Source organism: Oreochromis aureus, linkage group 20, assembly GCF_013358895.1.
Source record: "Oreochromis aureus strain Israel breed Guangdong linkage group 20, ZZ_aureus, whole genome shotgun sequence".
Lineage (NCBI taxonomy): Eukaryota > Metazoa > Chordata > Actinopteri > Cichliformes > Cichlidae > Oreochromis > Oreochromis aureus.
Genome location: NC_052961.1, coordinates 9,849,443 through 9,870,535, shown reverse-complemented (window position 1 = coordinate 9,870,535; position 21,093 = coordinate 9,849,443). Strand labels below are relative to the sequence as shown.

The 21,093-nt window shown below is 40.4% G+C and overlaps 1 protein-coding gene and 1 pseudogene across 1 annotated transcript in view; one reads left to right on the top strand and one right to left on the bottom strand.

Moving 5' to 3' along the window:
• The window catches only part of LOC116316804, a 44,700-nt gene extending 26,251 nt beyond the window's left edge, over positions 1 to 18,449 (top strand). Inside the window, exons 18-32 of the mRNA XM_039604713.1 lie at positions 360 to 515; positions 5,413 to 5,580; positions 6,076 to 6,773; positions 6,876 to 6,928; positions 11,819 to 11,934; positions 12,058 to 12,276; positions 13,048 to 13,251; positions 13,443 to 13,568; positions 13,662 to 13,840; positions 14,486 to 14,662; positions 14,764 to 16,131; positions 16,225 to 16,266; positions 16,745 to 16,795; positions 16,910 to 16,976; positions 17,360 to 18,449. Coding sequence (XP_039460647.1) covers positions 360 to 515; positions 5,413 to 5,580; positions 6,076 to 6,773; positions 6,876 to 6,928; positions 11,819 to 11,934; positions 12,058 to 12,276; positions 13,048 to 13,251; positions 13,443 to 13,568; positions 13,662 to 13,840; positions 14,486 to 14,662; positions 14,764 to 16,131; positions 16,225 to 16,266; positions 16,745 to 16,795; positions 16,910 to 16,976; positions 17,360 to 17,418 — 3,683 coding nt within the window. The 3' untranslated portion in view covers positions 17,419 to 18,449. The remainder of the gene's footprint in view (positions 1 to 359; positions 516 to 5,412; positions 5,581 to 6,075; positions 6,774 to 6,875; positions 6,929 to 11,818; positions 11,935 to 12,057; positions 12,277 to 13,047; positions 13,252 to 13,442; positions 13,569 to 13,661; positions 13,841 to 14,485; positions 14,663 to 14,763; positions 16,132 to 16,224; positions 16,267 to 16,744; positions 16,796 to 16,909; positions 16,977 to 17,359) is intronic.
• The window catches only part of LOC120435211, a 117,801-nt pseudogene that overhangs the window by 44,967 nt on the left and 51,741 nt on the right, over positions 1 to 21,093 (bottom strand).

The following is a 21,093-nucleotide window of genomic DNA, read 5'->3' as shown; positions in this document are numbered from 1 at the left end:
CTTACAATGCTGTGATTGCAGCCATTCCCCAACTCTCTGTGAATGGGACTCATGGCCATTGATCAGTGTTCTTTGATCAGTGGGTTTTGGTCAGTGATTGTTGATCAATGGTCATGGAATTTGCATAATTATGATTAAGGAACTGACCTCACAGCCCATTGTTCCTTCAGTGGGCTGGTTTCAGTCATTATGCAAATGTACTGTTTATAAGGTTTGGGGAAACCTGCAGTCAGCTGAGACTGAAGAAGTCACTTGGATGAGTGACGAAACGTTTCTCCCACAAAACGCTACGTCGAGATGAACAGATTCAACTTTTGGAGAGTTGTATGTGATGGATTTTCCCCTTTTCTCCTTCACAGCACCAGTGGACTTTGATATAGACCTTGAACTGCACATCCCAGCATCTAGTGTGCCCCAAAATTTCAGTGTTGTGCTCAGAAATATTCTGAGAAATTTCTCCTTCCCTGAAATCATCACTGGGTCTTTAACACTGAAAGACTTGAACTTCACCACATGTAAGGACCTGATCTTATTTGACTTTTGCACTCCAACAGATTTAATGCTGTTCATATGTGTTGTGACTTTATGCAGTGTTGCTCCAACTGCCAGTTTAACGTGGGTTGCGGCCAAGGCCAACTTTAGATAAAGCACAGAGGACTGAGACGAGGCAATGGTGGAGGTCGAGTCTTTCTTTTACTTCCCAACACCTTTTCAATCACATACAATACCACAGTGCCACCTACGGGTGGGAGGTAGTAATAGCTGCTGCTTATTACAATATACCACATCCCTCTTTTCCGAGATAAAGATACCACCTCTTAACTCCAATATTTTGTAACATGAATGCACCCTTTAAACCGTAGGAACATTACCAATATTGTATTCTTGGGACATTAGGTCCAGCACACCTTAGATTGCCTATCACTTAAACAATGCAAATACATATCAGTGCAGTGTTTTGAAACAGACGAACACGTGACAAATTGGATGAGACATGTCAAAATGAACATATGAAACATGACATATTTCGCTCTTTTCAACAAGACAGTTATCTAACTTGTACAAAACAACTCAGGTACAGGGTAGAGCGACTTTAAGTTTCCAAATCACTTAGACTCTATATCTGGCAGGGCGTATTATTGCTCGGCCACTGCGTGTGTAGCATGTGGGTGTATTGTCCGTACTTGCAGGACGAGAGTGTTGTGGGGTGTCACTTGCTGGTGGCACAACTGGCTCTTGGGTCTGAGCAGACAGATCATCTGGGTCCATGGATGTGTCCTTAAACAGACTTGGGTGTATTTTCCTCAGATGTCTCCTGTTCCTCCTGAGCACCTCACCCTCTGGTGTTTGCACAGTGTAGGAGCGTGGTTCTTCTCGCCGATGAGCTACAACAGCTGGCTCCCAACCGCGCCGTGTTTGCATGTGCACAGTATCGCCTGAGGTCAAAACAGGCAATGGTCTTGCATGGTGATCAAAGTGGTATTTCCACTTTGACTGCAGTCCACACACTCTATCTGGAATGTTCTGTGGGGTTGACTGTCTCAACACAGCACTGGCGCACGGCAGTGTGCTGCGGAGAACCCGTCCCATCAACATTTGTGCAGGTGACACACTCAGTCCCGTGACTGGAGTGTTCCTCAGAGATAACAGTACTAGATGTGGATCTGTTCCAGTTCGCGCCGCTTTTTTAAGTGCATGTTTAACAGTCTTTATGGCTCGCTCGGCCATTCCATTTGAAGAAGGGAAGCCGGGACTGGAGAAAGTTAGCTTTATCTCCCAGGATGCTGCAAACGATCTCATCTCGTAGCTGGCAAATGGAACATGATCGCTCACTATCTCTTTGGGAATTCCGTGTCTTGCGAAGACTGATTTCATCTTCTGAATCACAGAGTGTGCCGTTTTGTCAGGTAAGTTAAGAACTTCTGGGTATTTGGATAAATAGTCAACTAACAAAAGATATGGCTGACCGTTCAGTTCGAAGATGTCCGCTCCGATTTTCATCCATGGCAGCTCTGGAATCTGATGTGGAATAAGCGGCTCGGCCTGGTTCTTTGGCTGCATTTGCTGGCATTGTTGACACTTCTCAAGCATAGTCTCTATATCGTGTGACATGCCCGGCCAGTACAGCACTCTTCTTGCTCTGGCTTTTGTGCGCTGTACTCCTTGGTGAGCGAAATGCAACTTCTCCAGGATCACTTGTCTGAAGCTTTGGGGTATTACAATCTTGTCCCCTATCATAATAATGTCATCGTGGATACTGATGTTGTTTCTCATAGGCCAGTAGCTGTGGAGTGTTCTGTCTAAACTCTTCCTTCTGGCTGGCCATCCGTTGAGGTGCCTCTCACGCACAGCTTGTAGCACGCTATCTGCTGCCACTGCCGTTCTCAGGCCACTCAGTGTTTTTTCACTCAACGCTGCTGTGGCCTCCAGAGCATATACAACTCTTTCTTCATTTGTGTTTTCACTCACATTTTCACTGTCACTTGTGGTTGTGGCTCGTGAAAGTGCATCGGCTATGAACATGTCTTTGCCGGGGGTGTATGTGACGGTGAGATCATATCTCTGTAGTTGCAGCAGCATTCCTTGTAACCTTGCTGGTGCCTTGCATAGCGGCTTACGCATTATCGCCTCCAGGGGTTTATGATCAGACTGCACGGTCACTGGTCTTCCATAGACATACTGGTGGAATCGTTTAGTGGCAAACACAATGGCTAGCAGCTCTTTTTCTATTTGTGCATACCTTTTTTCTGTGTCTGTGAGTGCTCGTGACGCATAGCACACAGGTTGCCCTTCTTGTAATAAGCATGCGCCCAGCCCATCTTTTGAAGAATCGGCCTGCAATGTTAAGGGTTTCTTGTGGTCATAAAATCTCAACACTGGTGCTTGTGTGTGAGCGTCGCCTTGAGCATCTGTAACGCTGCTGTGTGGTGTGGCTGCCACTGCCACGCTGTGTCCTTTTGAGTAGCTGTCTTAAAGGTGCTGTGAGTGATGCTTCATTTTGAATGTACTGTGCCAAAAACTTCGTCATTCCCAGCAGACGCTGAAGGCTTTGTTTGTCTTCTGGAGTCGGCATGTCGACAATAGCTTTGATCTTTGAAACATCTGCTTTCTGCCCTGCTGCTGTGATGATATGGCCCATGTATTTCACCGTGTCAACTTTGAACTGAATTTTGTCCTTGTTAAACTTCACGTTAGCTGCTCTTGCTTTCTGCATGACCTTCTGCAGGATTTCATCGTGTTCGTGCTCTGATGTAGCTGCAATTATCATATCGTCTGCAATGATAAATACACCAGGAATGCTGCCGAAAGTCTCGCAATTCTTTTGTTGAAAAACCTCGCTAGCGGATTTGATCCCGAATGGGAGCCGGAGGAAGCGATACCGGCCCCAAGGTGTGTTAAAGGTACAAAGCTTCGATGACGGCTCGTCCAGCTTGATCTGCCAGTATCCATCTTTTTCATCCAATATGGTGAAGATGGATTTTCCTGCTAGCTTGCTGCGAACGTCCTCGTGTGTGGGAATGGAGTAATGCTGGCGTTTAACTGCTTGGTTCAGATCACAAGGGTCCAAACACACCCTTAGTGTTCCGTTCTTCTTCTGTGTGGCGACAAGGCTGTTGACCCAATCTGTAGGCTCATTGACAGGCGTTATGACATCTCTGTTTTGTAAGTCCTGTAGCGTCTTCTTCAGCGGGTCCATTATGGAGAGGGGCACGTTCCTGCATGTATGTATCACAGGTGTTGCATTTGGGTCAGTGTGTATGTGGTGGACTCCAGGGAACTCACCTAAGCCTGTGAACACATCAGCATACATCTCCACAAGCTCTTCCTTGGTAGAAGGTGGTTTGGCTAGTTTCGTTACAGTGGATGGTATGGCAAGGGTTTCAACTCGTTTCACCAGATGCAGCTCCTCACAAGCTTGCCCACCTAGGATCGGTTTATCTGCCTGGTCTGATACAAGAAAGTCAAACACAGCCTTGTGCTTCCGTGCTTCACACTCAAGAGACACCACACCATCTGCACGTATGCGGGCTCCACCAAAAGCTATGAGTGCAGTCTTTGTGGGCTGTAACCGAGGCATCCCTGGTAACTTGTTGTACACTGATCTGGGGAGCACATTTGAGTCCGCGCCCGTGTCTAGCTTGAAGGTGACTGATACATCTCCGATTGTTACACTTTCATGCCTCCTTCCAGTTTTGTGCTTGTCACTGCACACCATGCCTATGTACAGTGAGTCCCCATCAGTCTCAATGTTATTAATAGTCTTTGTTTTCTTGTAATTTCTACTTTTCTCTGCGCCCGCTCTGCATACTTTTGAAAAGTGATTATTCTTCCCACGCCTGTGGCACGTTGCCCCATAGGCTGGACACTGTCGGAGCGCGTGTTTGTTGCCGCATCTGTAACAAACCGTCTGCTTGTCGTTGCTCGGTTTGTTCTTACTGTGTCCAGATTTAATGTATCCTGGCGTTTTCCTTAATGCATCCACTGACGTGTCTTGGGCTGCGGTTGTTGACTGCATAGCCTGAATCTGTGACTTGGCCACTTCTGCTGATCTGCATATTTCTATCGTCTTGCGCAGTGTGAGGTCGTTGTCACGAAGTAATCTCTCTTTTAGTCTTGTATCATTTATGCTGAACACCAATTTGTCCCTGATCATGTCATCCTCATTGACCCCAAACTCACAACTTTTACTTTTCTGACGGAGTTCTGTGACATATCTGTCCACTGTCACACCTGCTGAGATTGGGTATGACCAGAACTTGTGGCGCTCAAAAACAACGTTCTTTTGTGGACTACAGTATTCCTTAAACGCTTTCAGAATGTCCTCCATAGCTAGCGCGTCTCCGGCCGGGGTTACAGTGAGTGTGTTATACACTTCAAGCGCCTCCTCGCCGATAGCGTGGAGAAGAATGGCTGTTTTAACCTTTTCATCTTTCTCCAGCGCACCCGTAGCGGTCATATATAGTCTGAACCTTTGTTCCCACCTGCGCCAGGTCTCAGATAAATTGCCGGTGAGCAGTAGCGGCGATGGTGGCCTGAATTGCTCCATGCCGTTAGCAGCGTCTACCGTTAGCTAATCCACAGCTAGCTTTACTCACGTCGCGGTCCCTGTTCACACGGTCTCGCCGACTTCTGACACCATGTTGTGACTTTATGCAGTGTTGCTCCAACTGCCAGTTTAACATGGGTTGCGGCCAAGGCCAACTTTAGATAAAGCACAGAGGACTGAGACGAGGCAATGGTGGAGGTCGAGTCTTTCTTTTACTTCCCAACACCTTTTCAATCACATACAATACCACAGTGCCACCTACGGGTGGGAGGTAGTAATAGCTGCTGCTTATTACAATATACCACAATATGGTCCTGTATGACTTGTGAACTGTGTTTTGTTCTTCTTTTAAATGTCTTGAAAAGGGTGCTATCCAAACTCCACTGGAGGACTCCAGTGTCAGTGTGAAGACCAGTTTGCTTGGTCATGTGGCAAGTGTGATGAGTACGGCGCATGCAGTAATGTCACCTCACAAACCTGTGATTGCATAAAGGGATTTCCTCTGAGTGGGGAGTTCTGTCAACCAATCACAAGTAAGAACTGATATCATCTAGCTGTTGGATGAACAGACTATTGCCTTTATCAAATAAATAAATGAACTTTTCAACTGTTGGATTAGCTAACATTGTGTTATGAGAGTGATTAGACAATAGACATTAGACCTGAATTGCACTGTGTTTCCACAGTGCAATTCATTCTATACTCACTGTATTAAAGAAACATTACCCCATCTGACACTGCATTCATTATTTGCAAATTCTTTAAATGTGACACACATTTATATATTGTTATTCTTTAAAAGAGTACTGTACAGGATGTTCTAAACATCACCTCTATTGTTTCTTTGTATGCCTGAGATATAGTGTAAACTATTAAAACATAAATGAACCGAGAGTCACAAGTAAGGACCTTGTCGTTTGTATAACGTAATGTATTTTATTATTCACTTTAAATTCGTCAAGTTTGTGTCATGAGTATTCTCGATGTCACTAAAACAATATAAGGAATTCTTGATTGTTTCTCCACAGGTATCATTCCCTGTTCACCAATGCCAAACACAACAACACCAGATCCTACTACTACAACACCAATGCCAACAACTACAACAACTCTGATTCCAAACACAACTACACCAATGCCAAACACAACAACACCAGATCCTACTACTACAACACCAATGCCAACAACTACAACAACTCTGATTCCAAACGCAACTACACCGATGCCAAACACAACAACACCAGATCCTACTACTACAACACCAATGCCAACAACTACAACAACTCTGATTCCAAACGCAACTACACCGATGCCAAACACAACAACACCAGATCCTGCTACTACAACACCAATGCCAACAACTACAACACTGATTCTAAACACAACTACACCGATGCCAAACACAACAACACCAGATCCTACTACAACAAAACCATTACCAACAACTGCAGCGACACCAATTCTAACTAATACAACAATTCTGATGCCAAATACAACCACACCAATGACAGACACAACAACAACACGGGTTTGGAGTACTACAACAGCACCAACTACTACAACCACAGCGATGTCAACTACTACAACAACAGCAATGCAACCTACTACAATAACATCAACTACTGCTTTTGTTAAAACAGATAAATTTGATATGACCATAAATGTGGAATTTAGTAACACATACAATGATCCAAACAGTGTTTTTTTCAGAAATGTTAACACTGCTGTAAGTCTCAATTAGCCCCATCTTTGTGTCATTCAGTTTTTACATAATCTCCATCTACTTGGTTTAGGTGGTCTAATTCATGTATGTCACTATCTCAAACAGATTCAAGCAGAAGCACAGAAGAACAAAATCACAGCACAATTAATTAAATTCCGGTAAGTCACATTATCTTTTGTAATATACCAATCCTAACAATTGTTTCTTTGTTTAGGTTTTTCGTTTGTTTGGGGGGGGTTACAGTTTTTACAGTCTTTGAAATTTTTCTCCTCTGTGTCAACACTGTAAGTCAAAAGAAAAAATCATTATGTGGCTACCTTGAAGCTTCTTAACATAAACCCCCTACAAAAAAGGGATAACTACAACCTAAAGTTACACTACCCATGAATCACTTATACACACACACCATACTGGCAAAAACATCTAGTATAACATCTGTATAATCATCACCTTATACAGAGGCAGACTGAGACTCTAATACAGGCCAAGAACTTGACTTAAACCCAGTCCACTTGGTCTGTCATTCTCTAGTCTATAAAAGCCTAGCATCAGAATGGGAAAGAAAAGTAATTTATATAACTTTGAACGTGGCATGGTTGTTGGGGGAAGACAGACTTGTCTAAGTATTATATTCACTATATTGCCAAAAGTATTCCCTCATCTGCCTTCACACACATATGAACTTGAGTGATATTTCCCTCTTAATATAATATCGACCAACTCTTTACAGCAATAATAGCTTCAGATATTCTGGGAATACTTTACACAAGGCTTAGGAGTTTGTTTATGGTCATTTTGGACCATTCTTTCTGCAGCACCTTTTTGAGATCAGACACTGAAGCTGGAAAAGGAGGTTTGGCTCAAAGTCTCCGCTCTAATTCATCCCAAAGGTGTTCCATCAGGTTGAAGTTAGGACTCGGTGCGAGCCTGTCAAATTTTTCCACTAGATTTGTTCATCCATGTCTTTATGGACCTTGCTTTTTGCACTGGTGTACAACATGTTGGAACAGTAAGGGGTCATCCTGAAACTATTTCCACAAAGTTGGGATCATGAAATTGCATAAAATGTCTTGGTATGCTGAAGCATTAGAAGTTCCTTTTACTAGAACTAGGGGTCTAAGCCTTCCTTCTAACTAAAACTACCCCACACCAAAATCCTATCTACACTTGGCACAATATATTTAGTTAGGTACCAGTTACCCCTGTACAGGAAGTCTCGACCGGATCTGTGTGTTACTGATCCTAGGGATATTATGCTAATAGGTTATCAGAAACTGATCTAAGGCCATGTCCACACTTTTCATTTAAAAATGCATCTTTTTCTCTCCGTTTTGCCCTTACGTCCACACTGAGACGGTGTTTTTGGTCAAGGTGAACTGAGCTTTTTGAAAACGCTCTCCAAAGTGGATAAGTTTTGTTTATGCGTCACAGTGTGGGCTGCAAAAATGGAGGCTTTTGAAAACGATGACACATTTTAGTCATATGATGCAGTCATGTGACCAATTCAACTAAGATGGCGGACGGCATTGTACAGCAGTTGTTTGTTTGCTCTCAATTTTGACAGCCCTATTAAAGAATAATATAAGCTTCTACATGCTCCAGAAAGCTTCAGATAAAACTCAGCACTTTTCCTCGACATTTTGCCGCGACATTTCAAAGAGCCGTAAAGTAAATGAACGGCAGACATTTCATGCATATGCAGTACAGGAATGTAGCTTTTTCAGTGTGGATGAAAACAACTGAAAACGATAGTGTGGACGCAGAGTGTTTCTAGACAAAAACACCGTTTTCAAATTTATCCGGAGTGTAAACGTAGCCTAAGCTGGTTGTGAGGAAATCCACGTAAATCCAGATGAGGCAACCCAAGAGCAATCTTAAAGCTAGGCACGTTCAACTGCCACATCTATAAAATCAGTTTTCCTGAGTCATCTATGGACTTGGGGAATAGCAAGATTAAACTTTAGTGCCCAGGAAAATAGGTCCCAGAGATCTGTTAATTTTAAGAGCTAAAACAACCTGTAAGAAGCATTATGAGATGTGATATTCATACCCTAGTTTTACTTTTGATGTTTCACAAAGAGTTAAAAAAGGATTGTCCACAATATTAGACTTTAAATGGAGATAGGATATTTTATTTAGTCAATTTAGCAGGCTGCAGACATAATCTTCTCTTGGCCGTGCCCAGTAAAGTCCAAATGTAGATCTAGTGAATCAGTACTAAATCCCCAGCTTACTCAAGGCTTCAATCCAAAACAGTAAGATGAGCAGAGAAAGGGCCAATTTGTAAATCCAATTTTTAGATTGCATTTGCTTTGCCATGCCTAATCCTTCAGTGCTGCTCGCTTTAAAAACGAAGCAGATGGCCCATTTCGAGGAAGAGTTTGCTCTCTGAATGGTTCATCTGCTTGTGACAAAATCCGGAGAGCAGTTCTTTATTAAGAGAAACATCACTTTCAGTATCTTTTCATTTTACATGTATATACTTGCCTGGATATTTCAACAAAAACATTCAACATTCACACTTTCACTTCCTCACAGTAGCGCTCTCCCACACTACAAAGGCAATCAGGCAGCTAACTGGGGAAAGGGTAGTGTGCTGTGACTTATGAGATGAAATCTCTGAACACATTTTAATCACCACTATATCACTGTGATTGTTACTTTCCAAAATAATTAGTTAACACAACAAAACACACCTTTCAGCTCTACAGGTGTTTTGAAACTGGGTTTTTGGCGACCTGGTATGTCAATGTTTCTGTCTGTAGAGCAAAATGGTTCAGACATTTTTCATTGTGCATGGTTGAGGTTTATTTTTTCCAAAGGAAAAAAGGTCTACATATTCGACTCGAACGATAAAAGCAAAGTATCGATCCAATTGTGCTAGTATCCATCCGATACCAATACTAGCGTTGGTATCGATACTATTGATATTTGGATCCGCCCACCTCTAGTTTTTTAGGAAGAGGGGGGAGTGACGCCCGCGAGGCGGGCGAGCGAAATAACGAGAGAGAATGCGTTTTCATTTGTGAGACATTAGTGACTTTTAGTGTATTTGGAGGCTATTGTTAGTGTGTACTGTAGTCATTGTTTTGTTTTGCATGTCACTTATACTGCTGAATGTCACAGTTGCTCCAAAAAAGCCACCAAAAGCATACTGCAGTCTAAACACTGTCTTCACATGGAAAACAGGACTGATACACCTCCTGTTGTCAGACCTGCAGGGTTTAGGCCTGTGGTATTCTCCTCTATAATATGTAATCCAAAGTAATCAGAATACGTCACTCTCATTGAGTAACGTAACAGTATATGTTACAAAATACATTTTGGGGCATGCATTCTGTAATCTGTAGTGGAATACATTTAAAAGTAACCTTCCCAACACTGCAACTATGGTATACATTAGTTAGTAAAGACATTGGTGAATGCACAACACATCAAACTTTGAAGCAAATGCACTACAGCAACAGAAGCCATGTAGGTTGATACTTCTGTCAACTAACACTGACAATAGTTTGTACATATTCTAAATCTGACAACAGAAGACTGGAAAAAATGTTGCCTGATCTGGATTTTATACCACATCACAAAGCTCAAATAATTTCAAATTGCTTACTAGAAAATGACATTGAGTTCACCGTACTCAAATGGGCTCCATAATCACGTGACGTCAATCCAATAGAGCATCTTTGAGATGTTGTGGGATATGAACCATCAACACTTCAGTAAAAAGGATAGGGATCTAAACATTTTGACCAATCCTTCACTCACTCCAAACAGTACCTCCATACTTGTCAATGCTCTTGTCATATCTCATTTAAATTACTGAAATTCTCTTCTCTATGGTCTACCTCATAAATCTCTCCATAAATTGCAGTTGGTTCAAAATACAGCTGCTCGAATTTTTTCCAGAATTAGATCCACTGAACCTATAACGCCTGTTCTTGAACAGCTCCATTTCCTTCCAATTCACCTGTGTCAATATCAAGATCCTGCTTCTTACTTTCAAAGAGCTTCATAACCTCGCTCCTCCATATTTATCTGATCTCCTCCATATGTATGCCTGACTACAATGGGACCTGTTAGGTCTAACACTTAAACGCCGCTGGCTCAGAGACCAATCATTTGTGTACGACCACAGTGCTTTTTGTCTTTTACTTGCTGCAAGGGGAGCCTGAGCTATTCATCTGATCTCAGCCAACTCCAACCTCTGGGACCATCTCACAGTCCTTTTATTAACATCAGTATTTACACAAACATCTCATTAATCATGCGACAGATAAGACACCCACCTGTGAACATGTGACGTGTGTGTCTGCGATGTGTGAGCATGTGATGTCACCAATATCCTCAGTCACCCCATATATGGCTTAACATTTTAACGAACCAGTGTCTAGAAAACAGAGCTGAGCATTCTTGCTAAAGATCTAATCACCTTGCTAAAGATCTAATCATCTTGCACAATGACAACCATATTGATGCACAATTCTCTAACAGGACTTTTAGTTGTTCTGCCCCTAGACTTTAGATGCACTTCCACCAGCCCTTCGAACTACAAACTCTCTCTGTACTTTTAAAACACATCTCAAAACCCATCTATTCAGAACTCCATACCCTTTTATACTTGTTTATATACTTTCATGCTTGTTTTTTTTTTACCTTATGTTTAAATTTTGTTTTGCTATATTTTATTATATTGTATTGTTGTACTATTGTAAGGTGACCTTGGGAGTCTTAAAGGCACCTATAAATAAAATGTACCATTATTATTATTATTATTGTTATTAACAATAATAATAATAATAATAATAATAACTTGATTTTACCAAATGGTAAACTACTAACTTGTAAATTGAAGAAAAATGTGAGGTTTTTCGCGAATTCTTTTTTAAGTTAGGTATAGTGCAAAGCTATTTAGGGGAGTTAGTGCTAGTAGACTGAAAATATAAAAATGTGACTCAACTATCATTGACTTATCTGTAGGTGTGAGAGTTAAAATGTACACTACATGCCAGAAATGTTAGCGTTTCCAATCCTTTTCTGTATTATAGAAGTGGAAGCACCATCGCTGAATACAGTGTCACTGCTGCTACTTTACCTGTCATCCAAACACTAAACAATGGAATTTTTGACCAGCTAGCAAAAATCTACTCTATGATATCAGATGGTAAGCATTTGTCTACATTTGTGATTTTATTCAATTTTACATATTTGTTTAATGTCATATCAAAAAACACATGAGATCATATGATTGTTTGATAATTTTTTTATATTTATGTTCATTTTAAAGACCCGGGGGTTCTGGATTTTAAAATTGAAGGTACTGGATTTTGGGAGGATAAAGTCATTGTAACATGTGGCCCTCCACCATTGGATCTCTTTGGTACTGACTGGAGAGCAGAGTGGAGACGTGATGGCAATGTCATAGCTCAAGATGAAGTACACAGCATTTCAAATAACAAAAGTTACTCAGTCTTATCTGTGTCACAGTTCATTCGTGCCGACAGTGGTAAGAAGCACACAACTGCATTCCATGAGGAAATTCACAAATCATATACATTTAAAATGCGAGTGCAGTCTCAGCATTTTTTAGTGATTCAGCAAGTGCAATTACAACATTCTGATTGGCTTAAGGGTAAAACTTGTTTGGTTCAGAAAAAAACATCACATGTATCTTTTATCATAACTCTTTTACGTGGCCTATTGACACAGTTTAAAAACTGGTATATAGTTTGAAGTCCGCACTTCTGACCCAAGTTGAAATGGAGTCGCTGGGTCACTGCAACCCCAGAGGGTTAAGGGAAACGTTATTACTGCAATGGAGCAATCAATATTAGTGTAGAAGGACTGAAATCATTTGATTTAAATAGTTAAACCATTGCTGTTGCACAAGCCTTTCTCAAGAGAAAGCAATACCAAATTACAAGTGCCAGTGTAAATGTGTACTTGTGTGAACACAGATGTCAACTAATTCGTATTAGAAATCCTATTTAAATTTGGAAATAAGTGGTTGCTGAGCTCTTAATAATGTAACAGTAAAATAAAATGTTGCTAGACAGAGAATGGTATTCTTGAAACAAAATGGCGCAAAATCGCGTTATCAGCTACATTACTGCTTTTTTTTGTAGTATGTAAAATGAAACACTGAATCTGCATAGGAGAACCAGCCATATTACAACTGTATAATACAGAAATAAATGACACTGTCATCCCATATATTCTTATTTTTGTTTGGCAACACTATTTCATTTATGTATATAATAATTTACTTTCATTCCAGGAAATTATGAATGCAGGCTCATACGGAAAAAGGATGATTCATTTTATCGACAACGATCCAATGGAGCCTTCACACTCAAAGAGAAACCCTTGATCAGAGTGGACCCAATTGAAAAATTTTTGCAGTGTAGTGGTGAAAATGTGCCACTAAATTGCTTTGTCAACAATGACTATAATATTAGTTTCATAAACACGGATATTAGCGGTAAATCTGAAACAAAGAATCAACAAAATGCAAATCAGCTATTGGGAAATAGTTTCTCTGCTCATCTTGCAATACTTACGTTATTTACTAATATGAGACAAAACTAGTCTGATTAATATTACATCAGATCTGAATGTTTAGGTTGTATTGCTATTCATATTGACTTTGTTGTTTCTGTGGTTTATCCAAAGGTAAAAAAAGCATTTCCTATCAATATAAAACTGATAGCTGTGCAGGCAAAGAGCAGGATACAATTACCTGTCAATCTGTCTATCCTCAATTCAAAAAGACAATAACACTCAGATTTTACAAAGGCAGTGAGTATTAACACATTACAAAGCAATTTATTAAATTCAGGTTAAAAATTATCTACATTTAATAAGGTCTTTTTTTTGTTTTTGTTTTATTAGATCCTCAAATATGTGATGAGGTACCATTTGGAAAGGCAGTTAGTGGTTTCAAAGCCATAATACCCTGTGCAAACAATGAGGAAGGAGAAAAGAGTGCATTGTGCAACAACACAACATATACTGAAAGACGAGACACCTGCATACTGCAACCCATTAAGCAGCTGCTTGACCAGTCTAAGGTGACTTGTATAAACTGCCATGTTCTTTTTTGTTCTTTGTATTGTGGAAAATGTACCTTAGAGATAAATCACAATATTACATATTTTAAAGAGTTTCTGTAATTGGACACTTTAGAAGGTTCACCTAAGTGAAGCCACAAAAATATTACACAAACCTCTCTTTAAGTTACTCTTTTAATTAAAGTTAATTTGCTATGTGTTTTACTTGACAACTGTGACTATAAATTTCAAAACTAGATTATATCAAATGGTAAGATTAAGGCTCTTAAATGACTAGTTTTTTCTACTCCTATACATTTCAATTTTGCTGATGATGGAAATGACCATGTAATGTAATGTAAAATATAAATGGTTCTCAACACAATCCTGTTGATTCTATTCTGGGCTAAAATGGAAGATGAATCCACCTCTCAAATTATTACAGCTGCTTCAACCAGTTTTCAAATGGATGGTATCCTGTTAGACAGCAAAACAATCATGGTCGATCATGGACTATAGTAAACGTAAGCCGAATTCTGTGAGGATTTCTACAAACAAAAACCTTTGAGATAGGAATTAGTAAATGGGAAGCCCAAGTTTGTCATTCTAACTTCAACATTGAGTTAAATTGTGAAACTAAATACTTTTTCTCTTCAACTCTTGCAGGTCTTGACTGCCACTACACTGCCAGCATTTTTGCAACAGCTTAGTAATGTTACAAATGGGAATTCTAAGCAAGTGGTTAACTCACCTAAAAATATTGATGCTGTTGTTCAAATCCTCGGAAATGTAGCAGACAGAACAGAATTATTAAACATCTCAATCAATGAAAACTCAATGAAGGTACACGCTAGTTTACTGAAGTTTGAGTATTCTAAATAATACATGCTTTTTTAAATTTTGTATTTGTTTATTTAATCTAATACAGTTTTTTTTTACTATAGGATATCTTGATAACTGCAGGTGTTCTCACCACAGATCAGGCAAGGGACTCGTGGAACTTTCTGAACAAAAAAAATGAAAGTATCTCGTATGACATCTCTAAACCTGACAGTGTTAGTTCATCATTATTGCAGTCTCTTGAAAATATAACAAAACACCTTGCCAGTTTCAATAATTCTGGTATTGACACGCCTTTTATCATCTTGAACAGAACTATATACACAAACCCTATCACTGGTGGTTTTAATTCTTCGGTGGAGATAGAAATACCAGAGAATGAGGGTGAAAATAAGTCAATCACAGTGATAACATTTGCCTCTCTGAATAATGTACTCCCTGCAAGAGAAATAGACAATTCATCAATTAAGGTCATCGGTGGCAGGGTTGTACTTGTTCAGTCCAGTGGCCAAATCAATAATATCTCTTTGAAATTTGATATTTTAAATGATACACTGAGAAATCCAAAATGTGTCTTCTGGAACTTCAGTCTCCTTAATGATCTCGGAGGATGGGACGATGAGGGCTGTGAAGTGGTAAATTCAAATGAAACTGGAACTGTCACCTGCAACTGCAACCACCTGACCTCATTCTCTATCCTGATGTCACCAAACAGTCCAATTAGCCTAATTTTGGACTATATAACCTACATCGGAGTTGGCATTTCCATGGGTTCCTTGGTCATATGTCTCATCATTGAAGGCCTCATATGGAGAAAAATAAGAACGAATGAAACCTCTTACCTGCGTCATGTTTCCATAGTTAACATTGCTGTGTCCCTCCTGATTGCAGATATTTGGTTTATAATTGGAGCAGCCATTTCAGATACAAAAAACCACTCAGCATGCACTGCAGCTACCTTTTTTATCCATTTTTTCTACCTAGCTCTGTTCTTCTGGATGTTTGCCTCAGCTCTGTTGCTCCTCTACCGTACAACTAATGTCTTTGGTGGGGGTTTGTCTAAAGCATCTATGCTGGCCATTGGATTTTCTCTAGGCTACGGAGCTCCTCTAATCATAGCAACAGTAACTATAGCTGCAACTGTACCTGACAACAAATATATCAGAGAAAATGGAATCTGCTGGCTCAAGTGGGATGAGTCCAAAGCTCTACTGGCGTTTGTGATTCCTGCACTTTCAATAGTGCTGATAAATCTCATTATCCTGGTTGTGGTTTTGTACAAAATTATAAGGAGAAGGGTTGGAACAACTGCTGCACAAGCAGGTGAAAGGAGCGTTTTACTGGTTATTGTCAAGAGTTTGGCTGTGCTTACACCATTTTTTGGAATAACTTGGGGTTTGGGAACTGGACTTCTGGTGGATCCAAGAGACATGGGAATCAATATTGCATTCGCATTCTTCAATTCGCTACAGGTACAAATAAGCTTTTACCTCTTTATACCATAATAGCAGAATCTTTAATCACTGAATCCTTGATAACGGACATTACTCTGTCTTTTAAAAAAGGGCTTCTTTATTTTGGTGTTTGGAACACTGCTGGATGGTAAGGTATGTACAGCTAAATTTTAATTCAGGTTAATGAATAAGTGCTTATTGTTGAATTACTTTAAATTAATGTTAAATGATATAATTTGGTTTAACCAACAAAGTGCTTAATGTCTACAAACCTTTACTGACAAAGGAATATGAATTGTAATAATACTACACTAAAATCCTCTTGTCAAGTCAAACTTCTGCCTTCTACTGCCATTTCGTGGTTTCTCTGTAAGTCCATAAAAATGACTAATTCCGACTTGATGGTGAAAGTAGCAAACAGCAGGTGGGCCCACACTTCAATAAATAACAGTTATATGTATGTGTTCGTATCCCACACAAGCACACAAAAAAGCAAGATAAACATCACCATAGACTTACAAAAACACAAGATTCCTTTTAGTGTTTGGCTGGGCATCATGAATTAATTTAGTTTTACAGCTAACTTGTGCAACTTCCATTGTAGTGTAACACTTGAGATTTCACTTATCAGGTGCGGTCAGCAATATCATCATATGCACAACCGTCCAGAAGTAGGACAGGGGTAAGAACAGTTTGTGTTCCTTTTTTCTTTCCTTATTTTTGGATTTCAGCCAACTTGTTTTTTGTTTTGTTTTTTTCAAATATTGCATGATTTATTTTTTGTATTGTTTTTTAGAGCACAAGTGCTGGAAACTCATCGTCAAGTGGACTTCAGTTTTTAAGGAACTGGAGACGTGGAAGAGGTAAATAACAATTTAAAAAAAGAACATATAAAGATGCAGGAAAAGCTGTGTTTTGTTAAGAATAAGAATAACTTTATTTATCCCGAGGGAAATTCTTTTGTCATGTACATGCTCAAAGCAGCAGGAGAGACAGAGGAACAGATGAATAAGATATAAGATATACAATATATACAATAAGAATAGTGGTGCTTGTACCTTAATTGGGGAGTCCAACACAGAAAACAATTGGATGGGTTGCACATTAACACATATAAAATGTATTTTTTAATTTTACCTATTCATACAATTATTTTACTTCTTACTTCAACATCCTGTTGTAGTACTGTCTACTGTGTATTATTTTTTGCCACAGATTAACTATACAGCTCTGGTTTTTTTTTTAGATGGCTACAACATGACATCCAGTGCATCCAGTGATTTACATTTGGCTAGCAACACATAATGAATGCAGAAATCTGTGGTTATTCAAATAACAACCAAGAAGTCAGGCTTTTCTTTGTTCCTTTTTTCCATAGTATCAGTAAGTTAATCTACTATGGCTTTATTAATAGCTCATAATATTTAATCCCAGAAGAATTTGGCTTGTTTTTTAAGGAAAACAAATAAGGAAAAATATGTGTGATCACCAAAATATTTTTGAATGACATAATAAATTTTGGAATTGTAATCAAACTTTGAAAAAAATTATGTAATCTTTGTCATCTTTGATTTTGATTTGCATGCATGATTATCAACACAGCACAGAGCATAGATTTGTAGTTATACTAATAGATTTTTATCAATCAATATGTTTTTAAAGAAAAGAGTTGAGTGTTCTTATATTCTGAAGAGTGAGTAGATTTGATGTCTGATGTAAACATAAGTAAAACATTGTACTCGCAATATACACAGAAATACAAACTACCTTTGTTTAAAAAAAGTTTTTGTGTTGGGGACATCTACTGTCTCAAAATCTTGCCGTTTCATTCTGTGTCAGTATGTATCATGGCACACAGTCCCACAAAGATCCTCATGAAAACTATTATTTGAGCTGTAACAATTTCATTCATTTGTAATTCAATAATTTCTGGTAATTTTTTATTTTGTGCATTTTGTGAAGTAGCCCTGTGTTGTAAAGATGAAACAGATGTCAGGGCACTGTTGCACATTAGGTAGATCTTAATGCTGAAAATGCTGAAATTTCTCATACTCGTGTTAATTTTACCCATACTTTTTTTTTCTTTGCAGAACAGATAACCGTTATTCTAATTAGCACCTTCATAATCTTTACTGGCTACTCAAAGATTAACTAAGTATGCTTTCTGTGTGCCTTTTGTGCATTTAATGTGGTATGTTTTTGGATAGCTTTAACATGCCTTAATTTTGATCCTGATTAATAATGTATAAAACTAAAATTAGCTTTCTATTACTAATTATGTCCTGAATTTGTTAAACTTTTATTCAGAATTTGGTGATTAAAATCTTTTAAAAATCCCAATCTTGTGTTAATCTGGCAGATTTGTTTGAAGTATCCTAAACTCCAAATTCCTAAAAAAAAATTAATTAATTAAAAAAAAACTGAATTGGAATGACACACAGACGTAGTTCCTAATAGTGGTGTTCGGATCGATATTGAAATATCGATTCTTCCGATACCAATAATTTGTTCTAGAATCGATTCTCATATTAAAATATCGATATTTTAGTACTTTGGGGTAAATTTGTAGTGTTTCATTAACAGGAACAGTGGAAATAAACTATATCATTCAGATCGTCTAAATTGGAAGGAACTACTTCCTCTTACGCCTTTCATAGTCATATGTGAAATACGGCTGGATGAATGTGTCACAGCCCCTGGCGTGCGCACTCACAGCAATGGCTGAGCGTAAACGGAGTCATGTGTGGATGTATTTTACCTCCACAAACAGCCAAGACGCGGTTTGCGATATATGTGGCAAGACAGTGAGGTGTTGTGGCAGCACCACTAACCTCGTCAAACACCTGAGAGTAAATCATATCATAGAATATGATGAGCTTATGTTGATGCGAACTGAAGAGCAGTAGAGGGACAGGTGCTGCGGAGCAGACTCAAGCGCAGACCACAAACTCCTTTCGAACAAGAGTGAATTTATTTACAGTGATCTACCACAGTGCAATATATATACAAAGGTGTTTGGGGAAAAGGGCTTGGGTTCCAGGGTCCAGGAGTGAAAGGGGCCGGAGTCCAGGGGAGGGGGTTTCCACACACAAACAGCTCCTCTTTTCTCCACCACTCTTCTTGCTCACGCCCAGTCACAGTTGCACAGGGGACGGGTCCGGTGCCGATCTGCGATGCGTTTGTTGTTCTCTTTTGTGCGTAGTAGGGCCGCTTGAGTGGCCCGCCAAACTCGACAACACCTGCGTAAATGAGCCTGGACGGAGGGTACAGAGTGCTCACCTTCCACAGCAGGAAATAGAGGAGGCTGATCTCCCAAGGAGGCTTCGAATAGAGACCGGCCGGTGGCAGAGGCAGTCAGGCTGTTATGGGCGTACTCGATCCACGGCAACTCCTCACTCCAGATGGTTTGATTGGTGGAGGCGACGCAGTGCAGAGCGGCCTCTAGCTCCTGGTTGGCCCGCTCGGACTGGCCGTTACTCTGTGGATGATAGCCAGAGGATAGACTGACCTTTGCTCCCCTGGAATTGCAGAATTCCTTCCAGACCTGTGAAGTGAATTGAGGCCCTCTGTCGGACACAGTGTCTTCCGGGATCCCATGCATGATGGAGCGAGGCACATAAAGTCGTTGGGCGGGGCCTCCTCCCGGATTCGGTTCGGTTCCTTCGGCCTCTCGGATAGCTGCTTCAATCTCCCAGGTGATGGCTTGGATAGTACAGGCTGCCGGCAGGATGGGGTCAGGATCCGCCTTGTCTTCAGCAGCAGAGAACTGACGGGAGAGGGCGTGAAGTTTGACGTTCCGGGAACAGGGTCTGTAGGTGATTGAGAAGTGAAAGCGAGTAAAACAGAGCCCACCTGGCTTGTCGAGCATTGAGGCCGAACGGCATGACAAGATACTCGAAATGTCCGAGGTGGGTATTGAACGCTGTTTTCCATTCATCGCCATCCCGAATCCGAACTAGATGGTAGGTGTTTCTTAAGTCCAGTTTACTGAATGTGGTCGCTCCCTGGAGAAGTTCAAAAGCAGATGTGAGCAGAGGCAGTGGATATTTATTCTTAACCATGATGTTATTGAGGTCCCGATAATCAATACAGGGTCGAAGGCTCTTATCCTTCTTTTATACAAAGAAGAATCCCAGCCGGACCTGACGGGTGATGAAGAGATCAATGTCGTCTAGGATGATGCCGCAGCAGCGAGGGATTCGGGGTATGTACTTTTTCCATTCATAGCTCCCGACCAGCTAGAGAGGCTAGAGAGCCGACTGGTGGGTAAAGGAGCTCCTGGAGGTCTATGGCACAATCGTAGGGCCGATGGGGTGGCAAAGACTGGGCTCGGTCCTTCCGAAAAACCTCTGCGAGATCGTGGTAAACAGAAGGTACATTAGCTAAATCGGAGGACCGCGGCGGCTCTGGACTGGAGACTGACGTGCTAGGAGGTGAGGCAGTCTTAAGGCAGGTCATATGACACTCCTCTCCCCAGCCAATGATGCATCCTTTCTGCCAATTAATTGTGGGGTTGTGTCGCTGGAGCCAGGGATGCCCGAGAACTAGCGGTGTTTGGGGGGGGGGGTGAAAAACAAAAAAACTCATCTCCTCAGAATGATTGCCAGACAGTGTGAGGGTGAGGGGTTCAGTGATGTGTGTGATGTCGGGGAGGCGCTGCCCAGACAAAGCCGTGACGCGTAAGGCGTGAGGCAGTGGTTCCACAGTTGCACAGAGTTGTTTCGCTAATTCAGAGTCAATGAAGTTTTGTTCTGCTCCAGAATCAATGAGTACCAGGGCTCGCAAAATTTCAAAATCCCTGGTAGCCCTTCGGGCAGGGACTCTTCAGTTTTTGGTAGCCCAAAATAAATTTAAGTAGCCCGAATAAAAAAGAGCAATTTTTTGATTGATGTTTTGTTTCCTTTACAATATGATACTTTAATGTATAATATTGTAACGGAAACAAAACAATCAAAACATTGTTGATACACAAATTACAAC